General features: G+C 41.4%; 1 protein-coding gene across 2 annotated transcripts; it reads right to left on the bottom strand.

Annotated features, from left to right (window-relative positions):
• Positions 1–3492: 3492 nt before the first annotated feature.
• On the bottom strand, positions 3493–17452 carry MARVELD2 (MARVEL domain containing 2). Of its 2 annotated transcripts, none has more exons than XM_054032312.1 (7): positions 17145–17452; positions 15191–16366; positions 10136–10168; positions 7840–7976; positions 7047–7218; positions 6535–6585; positions 3493–4663 (listed from the first exon to the last, which is right to left on the bottom strand). In XM_054032312.1, the coding sequence occupies exons 2-7, from the start codon at positions 16334–16336 to the stop codon at positions 4547–4549; spliced, it is 1656 nt and encodes a 551-aa protein (XP_053888287.1). In that variant the 5' UTR covers positions 16337–16366; positions 17145–17452; the 3' UTR covers positions 3493–4546. The 2 variants fall into 2 exon arrangements, with proteins under 2 accessions (XP_053888287.1, XP_053888286.1); XM_054032311.1 differs by lacking the exon at positions 17145–17452 and adding an exon at positions 16945–17107.
• Positions 17453–17568: the final 116 nt, after the last annotated feature.

Raw genomic sequence — 17568 nt, 5'->3', positions numbered from 1 at the left:
CAGGATGCGATTAATGGCCCTGCACACTTCCATCAACACGACTCCAACGGTCAACTTTCCCACTCTGAACTGGTTAGCGACCGATCGGTAGCAGTCTGGAGTTGCCAGCTTCCACAGTGCAATTGCCACATGCTTCTCCAGCAACAGGGCAGCTCTCATTCTTGTGTCCTTGCGCTGCAGAGCTAGGGCGAGCTCATCACAGAATCCCATGAATGTGGCTTTCCTCATGAAAAAGTTCTACAGCCACTGCTCGTCATCCCAGATGTGCATCATGATGTAATCCTATCACTCAGTGCTTGTTTTCTGAGCCTAAAAGCCGTGTTCCACTGTGGTCAGCACCTCTGTGAATGCCACAAGCAATGTTGTGTCGTAGCTAGTATGTGTGGCAAGATCAATGTCGCACTCCTCTTGCCTTTGTAGTTTAAGGAATAACTCCACTGCCACTCGTGATGTGTTGGTCAGTGCAAGCAGCATACTGGTCAACAGCTCAGGATCAATTCCTGCAGACCGAAAGAGGCAGGGCAGGGTGCGCAGTACACAAACTGTTGAAAGATGGTGCCAAAGGACAGAAGCACAGGGATTGCTGGGATGCGAAGCAATGCATCATGGGGCACTGGGACAGGACCTAGGATGCCCCGTGACGCCTTCCGCCTTCCCACAAGTCTTAGCAGCAAAAGAGAAACCGGTGCAGGGTGCACTGCTCTGAATAGCACTGCAAGTGTGAACACGCTATTGCGCAGGCAGGTGTCAGTGTGAACACACAACAGCAGTTTTCCTTTGGCGCTCTCTGAGCCACGCTGTAACTGCCAGTGCTGTAACTTGACAAATGTAGACGTGCCCTAAGAGTAAATAGTTGGTAAATCCAGCAGAAACTGAGACCTGGTCTACACTAGGAAATTAGGTCAGTATAAGCACAAAAATCCACACCCCCAATGATTCTCCTGTCGACCTAGCTACTGCATCGCAGGGGAGCGGAGCTGCACCACTGCACTGTTTTAAGTGTGGACAAGCCCTGAGTGAATACAGAGACTCTGCTACCTTCACATCCTAGCAGTAAATCCTGCCAAAACACACTGATAGCACAAATTGCTACTGCTAAGCTACAACTCATCCATGGGTAAAGAAATTCAAACTTGTAAAGCTGACATAAGGGCCACATTCAGATTAAACAAAAATAAAATTTTCATAACTACTTCACATGAGAGTTCACACTTAAGTATTTGTTAAAGGAATAGACTTGAGTATTTTCACCTTCTACCATACAGACCATTTTGTAAAGTAGCACAGGTTTCTAAATAAATAGCTGCTAAGAGGAGTAAAACACATTTAATAAGTTTCCACTGTATTATGGAAGAGCATGCTTTCTATACATGTGTCTATTTAACAATTAGTTATGAGCAGAGTTTTTTCACCCAAGCCATGAATCATAGTAAAAGAGCAGATTATTAAAAAGGAATGGGAACACACACATGATGTCTTACAGTGTGAGCAATCTATTCATTACATATAGTGCACCCTCAGTTCTAGTTTAGCAATGTAGTGTAGTTGCATCATTGTCCTAAAGAATTTCTCCAATATCTGAGGCTTTTCTTTCTTGCTCTCTCATATCATGTGACCTCTTGATAAAAAACCCAGTAATTCCTAGATCTATTTTCCCAAGAGTAATTATATGAAAAACAGCATATCAGGGGTGCAAAACTACTCATGCAGCAGATTAATCTGCAATTCAAAACTAACATCAGAATAATTGCCCCATGAGACAAACCTTAAGTACATTCTGTAAATACTGGAATTGTACTGGAATATATGGTCCAGAAAGTGATAAGAAGCATTTATGAAATGCAGCTTTTTCATCCTGATATTAACACAATGGAAATAGAACTTTGCCATATATACACAAGCAGCACAAGTTCTCTTACAGAAGGGAGGAAATCATGCAGCAGTCGTGGATTACTTTTACATTAACATTGAAAGGCAACAACAGTTAAATCCAGACAGGGTCGGCACCTGGGGGCGTGCCTGAGAGACGCAAAGTTATAATATTGAATGGTCACTACTCAGACCCGGGGAGCTTACAAGACTGGTGACCATCCACAAGAAAGAACAGAACAGAACAGACCCACATTTTAACAAGTGAAGCTTTCTACATAGTAAAAAATATAAACATGTGAAAGTCAAATGTGTGTGTGTAAATTCCAGAGCCATGCTTCATAGTTAAAGGCTCACGTTTTTAATCGCAAAACACTACAAAATGAAACAAACAACAAAATGAAATAGAACAAAAATCTCACCCCAAGCCAGTGGCATCTATCTTTTGGGGCCAAAATTTGAGAGTGGCACTGTGACCCTATACACCAGATCACAATGCCTCTCATTCAAATTTGGCCCAGCCATCCTTCTGGCATCATGATGCCAGGTCACAGCACCTACAGCAGGCAGCCAGGCCCAGACCTGTGGGACAGGAGGTACCACTGCAACGCAAGTGGTGGATGGGTTCACTCTGCAACCCCCCCTCCAGGGCCCCCGACCCCCTGGGAGCAGGACCTGGCACCCTATTCCCCAAGGGATAAAACAAAACCACCACCACATACCCCAAAAATAAAATGAAAAATTATATATAAAAAAACTTCACAGGGCTCAATTCATAGTACCTCAAGAATGTTAAATCTAGGTCATATGAACCTTTTGATAAGTATTTTATAGATTTACTGGTTATTTGGATGGGCACACATTTAAGACCAGCCGTTAAAACTAACAAGTGATTACCTACGATATACCTAGAAACATACACGTATGTTTTGTAAACTTAGATTTACAGTTTAAATTCCCAGCTGTCAGAACCTGAGTTTAGATTCTTGAACTAACATTCATTTGGTCATATGGTATGTAAATTTTTATTTCTGGTTATCTTTTTAAGTGTGTAGCACAATAAAGCTCTCATAAATATATGGGATAAGCAATGTGATCAAGTTAACAGCATGCCGGGAAGTCAATAATCCCAATTCCATATCTTGAGTACTGAAACCCATCACTGATATTAGTGACATAATTCTTTTCACTTTAAGTATTCCCCTTTTAAAAAGAGGGGGAAAAGCTAGAAGTGGCTTTGAGTTAGATACTTGCAGTGCTGTAGAACAGCAGTGTAAGGTCACATGGAAACACCACAGCCTTACACTAGGAGCTATGAACATACCTCTCCTCTACACTTGGAAAGCTACCATAGTTAATAAAGGATTATAGCTTGGAGATATAATCCCTTCTAAAATGAGACCAAGCATGGAAAGTTCCAGTAAAAAAGACCCCTAATAAAAGCCATGATGTAATCTTAACAAAAACAATTGGCTCCAAGCACTTATAGCAAGACAACAAGTATTATGTTTATGTATTGTTTTGGACATTTAAACAACATATTTCAGAACAAAATGTCCAGTGACACATTGGTTCTAGAAAACTGTTCAGTGAAGAGGCTACTACCAATGAGAAAATAACTAATAATTTTAGTGTATTTTAATTAGTAAAAAAAGTTCATACAAAGATAAAACTCATATAAGATGACATTTTCATAAGTTTGTAGGTATTTACAACTGTGATACAAAATAGATTTACAAGTTCAAGCCACATTGTAAGGTTTAGTATAAAGGTACGCTAAATCTCTAGAGGCTTGTCTCATCAGTGAACAACATTTCACTTGGATTTACATCACCTGCTTATGGTTTATATACCGTAACTTTTTTGGGAGGTTTTATACTGAGAATTAAGTTTAAAATTTCCTGTGTACATTCATTTGACTCCTAGTGTTTACAATTACCTGCATCAGCTACTCTCTCCAGTTCTCAAACAAGAAAGTCATGTTCCTCTGGGTGCTCTCTTCCCTTAATTTAACACATGCAGTTCTACCTACGTCACCCAGGGGAGGTTTGTAGAGAGTGTTAGTTCCATAGCAGCACTAGCTGAGCCTGGACATGAGTTCAATAATCTCTTCATTCCCATATTATTATGGTTTAGGAATGTGAATAAGTTACCTCACCTCTGCAAGGCAGAGGTCAGAATTAAGCTATGCTATGGTTGCTAATATAGGACCTGTTCTGCAGCCCTTATTCAGGCAAAACTTCAACCGCTTTCTTTAGAACTTCTGCATGAGAAAAGAAAGATATAAGAATTAAATACATATTCAGGCTGAAACAGTAAGGAGGCTTGTACCACATTTCTCTCCTTCCTGTCCGGCAGATATTACTCAGTGGATTCTGAGAAATACCTATGATTACATAAAAAGGGACAGACTTAGGCATTTATCTATTAATAAAGCATACAATTAATGTAGATGCCATAAAATAGCTTGTTAACTTATTTGTTATATTGCATTTAAAATATGATTGCATACAAAACCTGTCAGAAACACACAAGATTTAAATAGACTACATACAGGCATTGATTGAGGAAGCAATTGGTTTCATATTAGGAAGCTAATAAATTTTGAAGATAAATATTTAAAAATAATTTCTATTTCAAAAATACTAAGTAGCTTCCACATAAAGTTAGAGTGATACTATGTCTGTATGTTCCAATTCATAACTTTATCGTAGTCCTGAATTCTTTGTTTTATGTGAGAAAGTTTGTTCTTTAGGTATTCACAACGTTCCTTTTTCTCCAGAAATGTAGGATCCTGCAGGAAACATACAAGCAAATCAACAACTCATATTAATACAAGGTATCTTTCAGTTTCCTCCAAGAACAATCAATAATGCAGTTGGCTGAGGACAGCACATATGCATATGGGTTCATGCCCTCCAAACACATGCTGTTTTTCCTTGACCACAATTTCTTCTATCTGCCCTTTTCCCGCTTTCTTGGTGGGTGGAAAAGGGGCTGTGGTTTTGATGTATTTTAGCCATTTAGTAAAGTAATGCAATTTTATTTGTATTTTAAATAAATATGTTGTGCTGCCCTGTTTCAATTATATATTTGTGTTCTGATGGTTTGTATCTGGTGATCTTTAACCAAAAATAAACAAACAAACAGACAAAACAATGAAAACAGACTAATATGAACCATCAATTTGCATTGAGTAAAAAACCAAAAAGGTACAAATCAAGAGATTATATTGCCAAGATTTTACTGGAATGCAAATAATTACACACACACACACCCCTACCTTAATAGCAATAAAGTAAAACCCCTTCTGGATTCGAGCAATAGTTATTCTGCAACTAATATATATTCCACTCCCCAAAAACAAATTTTGATGATTAAAAAGAAAATGAGAGACTTCCTTTCAAGATTAAGCATATGTACCACATTGTTTTATCACTGACAAGGAATGTTGGCTTTTTGTTGCATGTGTGGATGGAAAATGGATTGTTCAGTAATTTTATTGGAACTAATGTTAGCAAGCGTTCTCAAGGCAAGCCATTAATAGATGGAACCTACTGTCAAACAAAAACATTTTAGCCTAAGAAAGTCAACTGTTTCTTTTTAAATCTAGTTTATATATTTAGTGCTATCACAAGATGAAACCAACATGAAATTGTAATGGGTTGGGCAACAAACTTTACCTACTTTCTCAAGTGTCCAGCATTTTATGTGACAGGTACATAGAACATTGTAACAGCTTCCCAACATGCAAAGGCCTGGCATACCCTTAACTAACAGATTGTGCCTACTGTTAAAGCTGCTTTTGTCTACTTACATCAGTGGTGGGCAACCTGCGGCCAGTCACGGTAATCCACTGGCAGGCCACGAGACAGTGTTTACATTGATCATCCACAGGCACGGCCGCCCGCAGCTCCCAGTGGCCATGAACTGAGAGCTGCGAGCGGCCGTGCTTGTGGACAGTCAATGTAAACACTGTCTTGCGGCCTGCCAGCAGATTATCCTGACAGGCAACATGCGGCCCACGGACTGCAGGTTTCCCACCACTGCCTTACATCCTCTTAACCACCCATTGGATTATTATTGCATAATAACAGTGGCGTAGCCAGGACGGGACACTTGGGTAGGCCCCAACGTCGAGTGGGTGGCAATGACCGGGGGCGGGGGGACAGGAGGGCTCGGGGCTGCCTCGCTCCCCCCTCCAGCCATCCTTGTGGGTTGGGGGGCGGGAGGGAAGGGCGCGATGGACACTCTGGCCAGGACCCCTGGGCCCTAGGTGTGCACCCAGTTCCGGGAGGAGACGCTGTTCTCCAGCGGCAACATCTCCCATCTACACCGCCCCACACTGGGCCTGGCTCCCCCAATGGCAGGCCTACCTTTTTGGAGGATTCCTCTGCTGCTGCTGCATGCTCACTTGCCCTTGCAGATTAGCCACTGGGCCAAGGGGGTGTGCCCAGGACCCCCAGCCAATTGGGGGCCTCCAGAAAAATGGGCGCCCCCATGACCCCACCCACTCTGACCCCTCCCCTGGCGCTCCTGCCAGGAAGTGGGATTGAGGCGCAGGGGCTTGCCCTGCTCTGCCCGTGCCCCGCCCCCCCGGCAGGAGCGCCGGGCCTACACCCCTGTTGCAAACTAGTATTAGGATGTAAAGCTGAAAATACTCACATTCTTCTTCTTTTTATATTCTTGCAGAACTTTTGAAATTCTGTCATGTTCCTATTAAAACAAAAGGGTGAAGCATTTTAAAAACCTTATGTTTGTTGTTAGTGTTCTCCCATAAGTTCTACCCAGACTTGTCAAAAGTGTGAACTGAGATACATCTTAGTTTTTGTTTTCATTGAAAACATTAGTTTGAATTTGTCAACACTAACAACTAAAATTAGTCAAAACTTTCAATTAAGATGGAAACTAACTGAAAACAACTAAAATAAAAACTGATGACAATATGGGTCAAAGCTAGTTATGATGAAGTGTTTCCACTATTTCTGTAATATGAAGGTAATAGGTTTTCAGGAGATCAAGTCCATCTTGTTTGTTCATCTTTAGCATTATAAGGTCTCTCTCTTCCCATAGGCAGTCTAGCTGTTTAAGATTGTGCTCAATTCTTGAAAATAAATTAGTTAGGTTTTGCAATTATTATTTTTTTTAAAAACACACGCATCTAGTTAGCTACTTACCAGTGTGTTTCCGGGATGAAGAGAGAGCTTGCTCATCAATGCATCCAAATCATCAAATTTTTTTAAGACCACCTGAACTTCAGCAGAGAGCTCTTTATATTCAGCAAACTGATCGTTAAACACAGCTTTATAACGATCTCGCTCATCGTCTGTCTGAATTGCTGGGTATTTTCTATAAGAAAAATGATTATTAGTGCTGGAGTTATGACTTTCCAAAAAAGCTGTAAATGTGGCTTTTTGAGCACATGCAAACTTCAGCAGGTTATACATCAGACTTTGAAATCGGAGTTAAGTGTTATGCAAATTAGCATTATTTGAAACATGTCCTTACGGAACTATCAAGCTCTATTAGCTTGCAAAGACTATTATTTTTTGTGAATTTTAGTCATGTCTAAATTTCCTTTGATAAGGTTTGATTCTGATTTTGTCAGACTGTTTAAGAAGAATAAGTATTCTAGAAAAGTTCAAAGAAATGCTTGTACATTTATTCTTCTCTGAATTATTTTTGTATCACTGTATGTCCTTTCCTCATCCCCATGGTAATTATTCTGTTAGATAGTTTAATTATTTAATCTATTACAAAATTTTGATTTGTTAAATTATGCATTTATATTAAATATTTACATGCTACATCCACAGGCCATCATTCTCTTATTTAAAATTAATGTCTTTAAGAAATTGGAGACCAGTAGAGTATGAAGTATGAAAAAGTTGTTAGATACTAAAATAAGCCAATAGAAAAAATACCACCTCTTTGATGAAACAAACAATGGAAAGTTACAAAAACACTCACGCTAAGTAGTCTGGCATCACTATAGGCTTAGGAATGTGCCCTGATGGTATGTGGCCATTAAGTAGTTCAGGTTTCATTTCCACCGATTTAAATTGCCTGTAATTGACTTCTTCTCTTGGTCTGTCTGTACTTTCATACTAATTTTAAAAGTAAAAACGATAAATATAAAAAACACAAAATAATTGTTAGTGTGGAGTTAAAGTTGCAGGTATTAAACAGTTTCCTGTGCCTTCCTGAATGCAACTGTAATATTAGAGAGAAAAACAAAGCATGAGTTAGAAAATCGGTAAGTGTAAAGTTGGTGAATATCTTTTATTGGACCAACCCACCTTGCTTCTCCAATATAGTGTGACCAACATGGCTACACCACCACTGCATAAAAAAATACAAAGTGAGATTTCACACACACAACACAACCACCTTAAATCTGCCCCAGTAGCGATACCAGTTCCTTTATATATCATTCTTTTGGGGGCTTGGAAATATTAGTCTTGTGTGACTTGAATGAAGAACTGGAAAGTTTAAGGAAGTCCCCTAAAGTATTACTAGACTAATTGTGATTGTGCAACAAGAAAACTAGGAAGAAAGGCAGCTCAGTGGGTCTAATTTAAACTGTCAATCAGCAACAATTTTTCTCATTCCCTGAGGGTCCTGCTGGAGTGTAGGAATAAGAATCCTGATTTGGTGTTATGGTGGCCACAGAGAAACTGGCAGTTTCTGTTAGGCAGGAGAAAGGCATTGTGAAGTTCGCAGTTTTTATGGGGGCAAAGTTAAGGTTGTGTGGGAAGTATTGCCTTAAGTATTCTTGGTACTTAGTACCTTAAGTATTCTTGGTACATCAGTACCATTGGAGCCCCTGCACAAGAAGTGCTGTGGGCACTGGTGTCTAAGGCAGAGCTTCTTTGGGCATGAGCATCCGCCTCAGTGCAAAAAGTGTTCTGACTGCACCAAGAGATCCTGCCCTTGCTGATGCAGTTAGAGGCATGTCTCAAAATTGATACTGTGGCCTCTGGGGCTTCCCCAGAGAGATCCACAAGACCTTGATTAGATTACTGAGCACAGTTACCCAAAATTACTGGCTTCTCTGCTTTGGGTACACAAGAGGGGAAAATCCTGAAGTCTCAGTGTGGAGCTATCTGAAGTATAAGGCTTCAATTCAGACATACTAGAGAGTAGCAGAGTTTCTCTCATTGTCTCCTTAGTCAACCACTTGCTCAGAGGCTCTGCCTCATCTGATGAGACACAGCTCAATACCCTTGACTTTAATTTCCCAAGATTCCAACACTTGGCAAGCTTTGCTGATGACTACACAAGGCACTTTGAGGTAAAGCTGCCCTGGTCTTACTAAACTGGTTTAGTTTAAACTGGTAAACTAGGGGTTTGAGCAGTGAAGGCACTGAATCTCAGTGCACAGTAGTCTTGGTTAACTCAGGGTTCAGAGTAAAGGATTTATTCTTCAAAGTGCTCCAGGTTAGCCTTTTCTCTCTGGGGTGCCTCAGTAAGGGTTTGGAGGCACTTCCCACACTTCTTTGCTCATCAGATGACATGTGCAGTTATACCCTGCATATCATGGTTGATTCCAAGGTACAAAACAAACATTGTGATCAATCCTGGGTATTGGGCATCATCCTACAATGTGGGCAAGATGTGAAGACACTGAACTGTCTTTCTTCCTCACTGTCATACTTGCCAAAAAAACAAGCGGGAGGACCAAGTCCTGACCTGTCAAGGGAAACACCAGAACAACACAAGAAACATGTGCCAAGAAGTAATGAACCCAAGCATATTCAAAAATGTAACAGATCAAGCACTGATACACTAAATGGTCTTAAGTCTGCTGAAAACAAGAAACGGACAGACACACACAAAAAGGCACCACAGGTGCACCAAAACACTTGAGGCAAAGAATTAGAATTTAGAGCTCTGAACCAGCATCACTAGGCTCTAGAGGAGAGCTGGAACAATGGATGCTGCTAGTTCCTGCAGGAAGTTCCTTTCTTTACCATGGTCAAGGAAGTTAACCAGAATATTCAGAAGGCAACACTGATATACTCCAAAGGGGGTATTACTTGAGTTCTACCTGATCACTACTTCCCTCAAGGACCAAAAAAGGTTGAGAAATAGTGGAGTTCCACCGGTCTTGTGTTAAGGAGCTAAGACCTAATGCGAGAATCTGACACAGAGAATTAACCTATTCTGGCCAGCACTTTGGAAAACTTTACCTCTTTCCATCCTATAATAATATCAGTCAGAAAATTAGGAGAGAGACACAGGAGAGAATAAATTTGGTTCTTACCATTCTTTTTGGTGGAAAAGATTGTGTTTTCATCTAAAAAAAAAAAAAAAGAAAAAACACAGAGTTTATTGTTTAACAAAGGTTTGAAGCGTTTATGTATTCTGCAAAAGCACAAATCTTTAATATCCTAAACCCCATAGAAGTCATACGACACAGGGTATTTGTGATCAATTAATGTTTAAATATGAGTAAATGTATTATTTTCAGGAAAGCTATGTATGGCAGTATGGTTCATTAGTTTTAAATAAATTTTTAAAGAGGGAAGCCAGTAATTCAAAAAATATAACAATTTACACCAGTTTATTTGGAGTATCTTATAAGAAGATTCCAGGATTGTTACTCTGCAGCCCAGGATGTCTGCTGAGTCAGGGTACATCTACACTACCGGGGGGAGTCGATTTAAGATACGCAAATTCAGCTACGTGAATAGCATAGCTGAATTCGACGTATTGCAGCCGACTTACCCCGTTGTGAGGACGGCGGCAAAATCGACTTCTGGGGCTTTTTGTCGGCGGCGCTTACTACCACCTCCGCTGGTGGAGTTAGAGCGCCGATTCGGGGATCGATTGTCGCGTCCCGACGGGACGCGATAAATCGATCCCCGAGAGGTCGATTTCTACCCGCCGATTCAGGTGGGTAGTATAGACCTAGCCTCAGTGAGAAGTGATAGAAACAGTTGTAAGCATGGTTGACAGATTTTTTTTTGTGTTCATCACCAGGTTGAATCACTGGGATTCACAGTTTGTTACCATCCAGTTTAGTTCTGAGCCATTTTTGGCTTTTATTTAAAAACAACAAAACACACAAAACTTTAAGAATTATACCCATGGGACAGCACAGGCTTTCAGTTACTACTTTTAGATAAAAAGCAACAGAGGGTCCGGTGGCACCTTTGAGACTAACAGAAGTATTGGGAGCATAAGCTTTCGTGGGTAAGATGCATCTGAAGAAGTGAGGTTCTTACCCACGAAAGCTTATGCTCCCAGTACTTCTGTTAGTCTCAAAGGTGCCACAGGACCCTCTGTTGCTTTTTACAGATTCAGACTAACACGGCTACCCCTCTGATACTTTTAGATAAGATACTTCAATCTCCTCCCTACCATTTTAGTTACTCTCTTATATTTTGTCCGATATTAACCCATGAACACTTTGGGGGTAACAATCATTCTTTTTTTTTTTAAATCTGTTTTGGGAAATAACTCAGCCATCAACAATTTTCCATCATACTCAGCTCAGTCAAACTAACCACTATAAAAATAATCTATTTAGGAATATTTTCAAGTAAATAGAGTAGAAGAATGTTGGAGGGTAGGTGGGAATAATCTGCCCATTTTATATATAAACTTCAGTAAAACTTATTTTTTCAGATTTTTATAATATAAAATTAACCATTTAACTAGAATAGTGTGAGACAATCATACAGATACTCATTTAATTTAAAATTAGGACAAGTCATGAGTAAAACCGTGTATTTGAAGGAGAAACAGGTATTAAATTGGAATGTTACAAAGGAAAAATTAAAGTTTGAAATTAGAAAGTGGAGGAAATCCACTCTTCTTCCTCCCTAGTGAGAGAAGGAAAAATCAAAAACTGAATCCTATTTAGGTGTGGCTCAAGTATATCCCCTGAATTTTGTGGAATGTGATATTTTACTGATTTTTATAAGTTTTAATAAAATGTTAGTTTCAATTTGATCATGTTTTGCACAACCCACTTAGAATGCATTAGCTGATAGGTAAAGCAAAAATAAAACATTTTCCATTATCATCCACCAGATATGAGATTAAGCAATTAATAATAAAGGATGTTCCTAATATATTGCAAATGCAATTGCAAAATAGTTGAAACAGAGCACAAGGGATCTTGCAGTCTTATATTTAGAGCCTCTACAACATACAGTAAAATATTTGTATGATATTCATACTGCATGCATAAGTAATTTGTACTGAACTCTACTAGTTATAGAATGATGCTTTATAGCAGATTTGTATGATGCATAATGAAAATATATATTATTTCAGTGGATTTTTTTTTCCTTTTAAGCCTTAAGCGACTCCACCTATGCCCAATATTGCTAAAATAACTAGAAATCAATGATTTTTTTTTTTTTTTTTTTTAAATAAAAGAGCTATAAGGCATACAATGTGAGTGGAAGTACACTAATGAGAAAGGGCCTGCAGGAAGAGACCTGAAAACAGATTTGGAATTTAAGGACTAATGCATTAAAGTTTTTTTTTTGTTTCATGCACAATATCCAGAATGTAGAAAACCAGTAAAAAAGCAGCACTCAATTATCTAGCTTTCTGTATTTAAAAAACTGGCAACCTTTCTTACTCTAAATATCAGAGAAATGTCATTATATAAGTAATAAATACTTAGGCTTGGCTTCTCAGAGCCAAGAACACAGTGCTGAATTAGTAGTGTGAGGAAAGCTGAAAATGCATATATAACTCAGTAGTGGTGGTCTGGTATTTTGCACACTTCACAAAATCAGTTTCTTATATCCTTAGATTTCAGAGTAGCAGCCATGTTAGTCTGATGTATCTGATTAAGTGGGTTTTAGCCCACGAAAGCTTATGCTCAAATAAATGTTAGTGTCTTAGGGCACGTCTTCACTACCCGCAGGATCAGTGGGTAGCAATCCATCTATTGGGGATCGACTTATCGCGTCTAGTGAAGACGCGATAAAATCGATCCCTGATCACTCTGCCGTCGACTCCAGAAATCCACCGCAGCAAGAGGTGGAAGCGGAGTTGACGCGGCAGCAGTCGACTCGCCGCCGTCCTCACAGCCAGGTAAGTCGACCTAAAATACGCAACTTCAGCTACGCTATTCATGTAGCTGAAGTTGCGTATTTTAGGTCGACCCCCCCGCGTAGTGTAGACCTCGCCTAAGGGGCCACAAGTACTCCTGTTCTTTTTGCTTACACCTTTAGAGTAGCTCTAACTTCTAAATTGAAAGTTGTGTCTCCAAAGTCTATTTGCTTTAAGGCCTCCTAATAAAGTGTTAAAATAAGTCAGTTTATACTATATTCTTCCCTATCTTTTGTTCAGAGAAGAGTATGTACTAAGAAGCAGTTGACCAGCTGATTTAGGGAAATTACTTCGATATTTTCCATGTGACTGCATGATCCAAGGTCTGCTGAAATCAATGGAAAGATTACCACTGATTTCAATGGATGCTGGGTCAGGTGCTTAGCTAGTGCCTTTCTGTGACCACCCCTGTAGTCACACCCTACACACTATTAGGAGTCTGGTGGCACCTTAAAGACTAACAGATTTATTTGGGCATAAGCTTTTGTGAGTAAAAACCTCACTTCTTCGGATGCATAGCTATGCCACCAGACTCCTTGTTGTTTTTGTAGATACAGACTAACACGGCTACCCCCTGATACCCTACACATTATTGTAATAATTGTGCAAAATATGCCTTGTGGGTATCATTTAAAAATTTATAACACAATCATCAATCTTCTTATGTAAAGTATGTATGAAACGCATATTAAGAGTTACAAACAAACTGAAATTATGCCAACAATGTGCTTACAAGACAAATCTAGTGCAGGGGTTCTCAAATTGGGGGTCTTGACCCCTCAGGGGGTCGCAAGGTGGTTACATGTGGGTTGCAAGTTATCAGCTCCTTGGGGCTGACAGCTCCCAGCCCCCATTACATTCATCTCCCCCTCCCCCACTTTTAATGTATAAGCGGGGATCACACTCAGAGGCTTGCTGTGTGAAAGGGGTCACCAGTACAAAAGGCTTGAAAACCACTGCTGCAGGGTAACTGGTTTCTCAAAGATAAAGGACAAGGAGACACCTTTAGCCAAGTGTCATTAAAGTTGATTGGCAATCTGGCAAAGAACAGTCAGGCACAGAGACACTTGCATTTCGGCAAACCACAGTAGGGAACTTTTCACTTCACATCTCCTTTCTCACAGCTGGAATGAACTTTATCTAAGGGAAAACCTCAGGAAAATGCATTCCAAAGGATTACTGAACTATAAAAGTGAGAGGCAAAAACACCCCAATCTCTCTCTCTCACCTAAGAGGACAAAGGAATCAGCCCTTTGAATTGGAGGGTGTGGGGGGCGGAGATTCTGACCTAGAATCAGCCATGTTGCTGGAAACATGTGGTAAAGATTTTACTTTGAACTAAGTCTAGCTTGTTAGGTTTTAGCTACTAGAAAGCATTTTATTTTTATTTCTCTTGTAACTATTTCTGACTTTATTACCTTATACTTTTAATACCTTATACTCACTTTAAATCTCTCTCTCTGTAGTAAAATAAACTTGTTTTATTTTTAATCTAAACTAATCCAGTGTGGTGTTCAAACTGAACGGTTTGGTAACTCCGGTTAAAGTAGCAAACTGTTGAATGTTGACCCTTTACAAGGGCAATGGACCTTTAATATCTGAAAATTCAGGACTGGAAATGTATTGGGGTCACCTGCAAGTAATAACTAAGGCTAGTGGAAGCCAGAGTGTGACTGGATGTTGCTGACCGGCTGCTGGGGTCTGAGCTGATGGACGCTCAGGGTGTGACCTGCATGCTGTCTGGCTATTTGTGAGTTGCTGTAGCTGGGAACTAGAGCAGCAAAGCATTGTGAGGCACCCAAGATTACTGAGCAGGTAGTGCTTCATTTGTGCCAGGGTGGCTCGCTGCACCTCTAGGTTTGGCAGTTCATTGCCCTGGCACCTCTGGGCTTGCTACATCATTATGAAAGTAAAAAGAAATTGCTTGGGCCCCAGCACCTCTTTCATTACAAATTAAGCACGGAGGGCAGGCAGTGATACAACCCCTCACTGGTCTGGAATGCACCTTGCAATGTGACACTTTCCTTTAGTGAGCTCAGAATATTTCAAAAGTGGGTAAATATTCCTGTTGTATAGTTGGGAAAACTAGTACCAAGACGACTTGCCTAACATGACAGTTAGCCCAAGGCACAATGATAACTGGAACCCAATGTTTACTACTTCATCCCACTTTGCAACGCGCACTCTAAATGCACACAAGACAATTGATGCAATCAGTTTGATCTGATAGTTTTTGACTTACCTCTTGTTCCATTAATTCTCTATGCCTCCTTGCTCCTTCATGTCTCCATAGCTTTAGGCTAACTACTGTACTAATAAGATAGACAATCACCGTGACAAACAAAAAGATTATTGCTGCTGTCTGTCCTCCTTCTATGCGGCAAAATGATGCATTCATTGGTGTTTTAAATAATTGGTAATAGCAGAGTCCACCTCGGTTAGCATCATTCACATAGACTATCGCAGCCGCCATATACAGAATGAATAATGCAACATTAATTCCAAATTCAGTTAAAGGCCACCAATTCGAGTCCAGAAGAATTGTTCGATAGTACATTGACATGCCAAGCACTAGAAGCGCTATAGTCACTACCCAAGCCAAGCCTGCTACTACAAGTATAAAAGGGGTTTTGGGGCCACTATAATAATAGCCTCCATATATACTGTTTGCTGTAAAACCATATGGCTGTGAGTATCCAAACATGTTGTACCATTCATTATCTTTGTGTATATAAGCTGTGACACAAGCAAAGACAGCTGCACCTAAAAGCAGCTCTACAACACACAGAATTCTGAGTAAACCTGCCCATGATTTCATGTAGGAGTATCTCAAATTATAAGCTTCCACCTTCTCACTGTAAGTTAGAGCCATTTGAGTATGTCGTTCTAGGGAGTCATAAGGATCTTGGGTAAGCATGGCTTCAGCTTGTTTGCGTGAATTATAGCTTCCACCTGACCCTCCATATGGGTCTTTATAGGAACTAGCAGCTGACTTGTGATTTTGCTGTATTGGAGATGCTGGTGGAGAACACTCAGCTCCACCCGAAGTGTATTTTATATCTGACACTGGCTGATCCAATTCTGGATTTTCTCTTCTCCCTTTGAAGAAGTTCTTCCAGGAGTCTGGAATGAACCGTCTTACTGGTTTGAGATCAGACGGTTCTTCACTATCACTTGGGTAAAATTCAGGGCCGAGAGGTGGTTGCAGTGGGAGAGGCGGTGGTGGCGGCAAGCGATCCGAAATCAGTACCAGTTCAGCATTTTGAGAACTTTGAGGTGGACTTGCCGTATCTTCTAGAAAAGAGGAATCCACATATACTTCATCGTATTGTGTAGATCTGCCATGCTGCCTTGATCTGTGCTGCGACAATGCACTTCTGGAAGACATTTGTGATTTGATCTCCTGTTCTAGGAACACCTAGATAATTGTATGAATATTTATAAGTTATCCCCTTCCCACTTTATTTGCATTTCCTACAAACATCAGAGAAGAAATTGTTAAATACCAACAACAGGCTCAGCACTGAACAAGCCAAAAATAAAAACTACTCCTGGAGAAGCTTACAACCCCACCAAAACTGGTGCATTCTTCAAAGAAAAGTCAACACTTTAAAAAAAATAAACCCATTCCATCTGGAAACAATCATGCTTCATGTTTTATCCTCTGGTGTTACAGTGAAGGTAAGGCAGAGAAACTAACAATGACCGCAGCAGCCATTTCACGTTGACAATACAAGGTCTCAGAGCTAAGTGTGGGGAATTTTTTTAATTACCTATAAACTAAACTCAAGGGATTTTATAGCGAGCCCGTCTCCATCAAGTGACGCGCAGAGAGGCACGGAGCACTTCTCTGGCCACTGTTCCCAGGAAAAGGGAGCAGGTGGCTCTTGGGCCCCCGCTTCTGAAACGGGATCTGCAGAGAGCGGCCCCCGCCGCCCTATGGATCCCCGCTCCCCGGCTCCCAACACCCCCCCGCCAAAGGGCCGCCCCGCTCACCGCGAGCCTCCGCGTCCCGTCAGCAACTTCTCAGCTCCCCGCAAGGTACCGGCGCACGACGCCCAGCCGCGCGGGTGGGTGGGGCCGCTCTGCGCGCGGAAGGGCGCCGCACTCCGCTTGGATCCGCGCTCGCCTGGGTCGCTCCCGCCCCCGGAGTCAGGCAGCCGCACGTCCCCTCCGGCCCCGCCCCGGGAACTCACCTGCCGGCCCCACCTCCAGCCCGGGCCTCGCGGGCACCTGCGCCCTGCGCGACCTGGCCCGTCCCTGCGCCATTTGCCCTCGGGGCGGACACGCTAACTTATGCTGAACTGCAGCGCTCTGCTCCCGGGGCAGGCGGGGCCGCTCCCCCTGCAGCGAGAGACCTACGGACCCGTCGTCACGCCAGCCTAGGGCAGCAAATCCCAACTGCTAAGGGGTGGGCGAGGCCAGGGAGCCTGCCTGAGCCGTGCCTTACCCCGGGCAGCCAGCTAACCCCAGGCTCCTTTGCCTAGAGGCCAGGTGAAAGATAAAGATGTTTACGGCCATTTAAAGGGGTGGGATGGGGTATGCCTTGGGAGCGGGGCAGAGCTGAGAGGGAAGTTTGCGTGGCCAATAGCCGCTACTGCCTTGAGTTGCAGCAGCAGC

The sequence above is a fragment of the Malaclemys terrapin genome, chromosome 6 (genome assembly GCF_027887155.1).
Source record: "Malaclemys terrapin pileata isolate rMalTer1 chromosome 6, rMalTer1.hap1, whole genome shotgun sequence".
Classification (NCBI taxonomy): domain Eukaryota; kingdom Metazoa; phylum Chordata; order Testudines; family Emydidae; genus Malaclemys; species Malaclemys terrapin.
The sequence above is the reverse complement of the archived record's forward strand: the minus strand, read 5'-3'. Positions and strand labels throughout refer to the sequence as shown.

Excerpts from the sequence above, each read along its gene's own strand:
- MARVELD2 (XM_054032312.1), bottom strand. The coding sequence starts at position 16,336 with ATGTCTTCCAGAAGTGCATTGTCGCAGCACAGATCAAGGCAGCATGGC. Across the intron at positions 7,977-10,135 it reads CTTTTCCACCAAAAAGAATG|TATGAAAGTACAGACAGACC; the intron begins GTAAGAACCAAA and ends TTTTAAAATTAG. Across the intron at positions 4,664-6,534 it reads AATATAAAAAGAAGAAGAAT|GATCCTACATTTCTGGAGAA; the intron begins GTGAGTATTTTC and ends TGTTTCCTGCAG.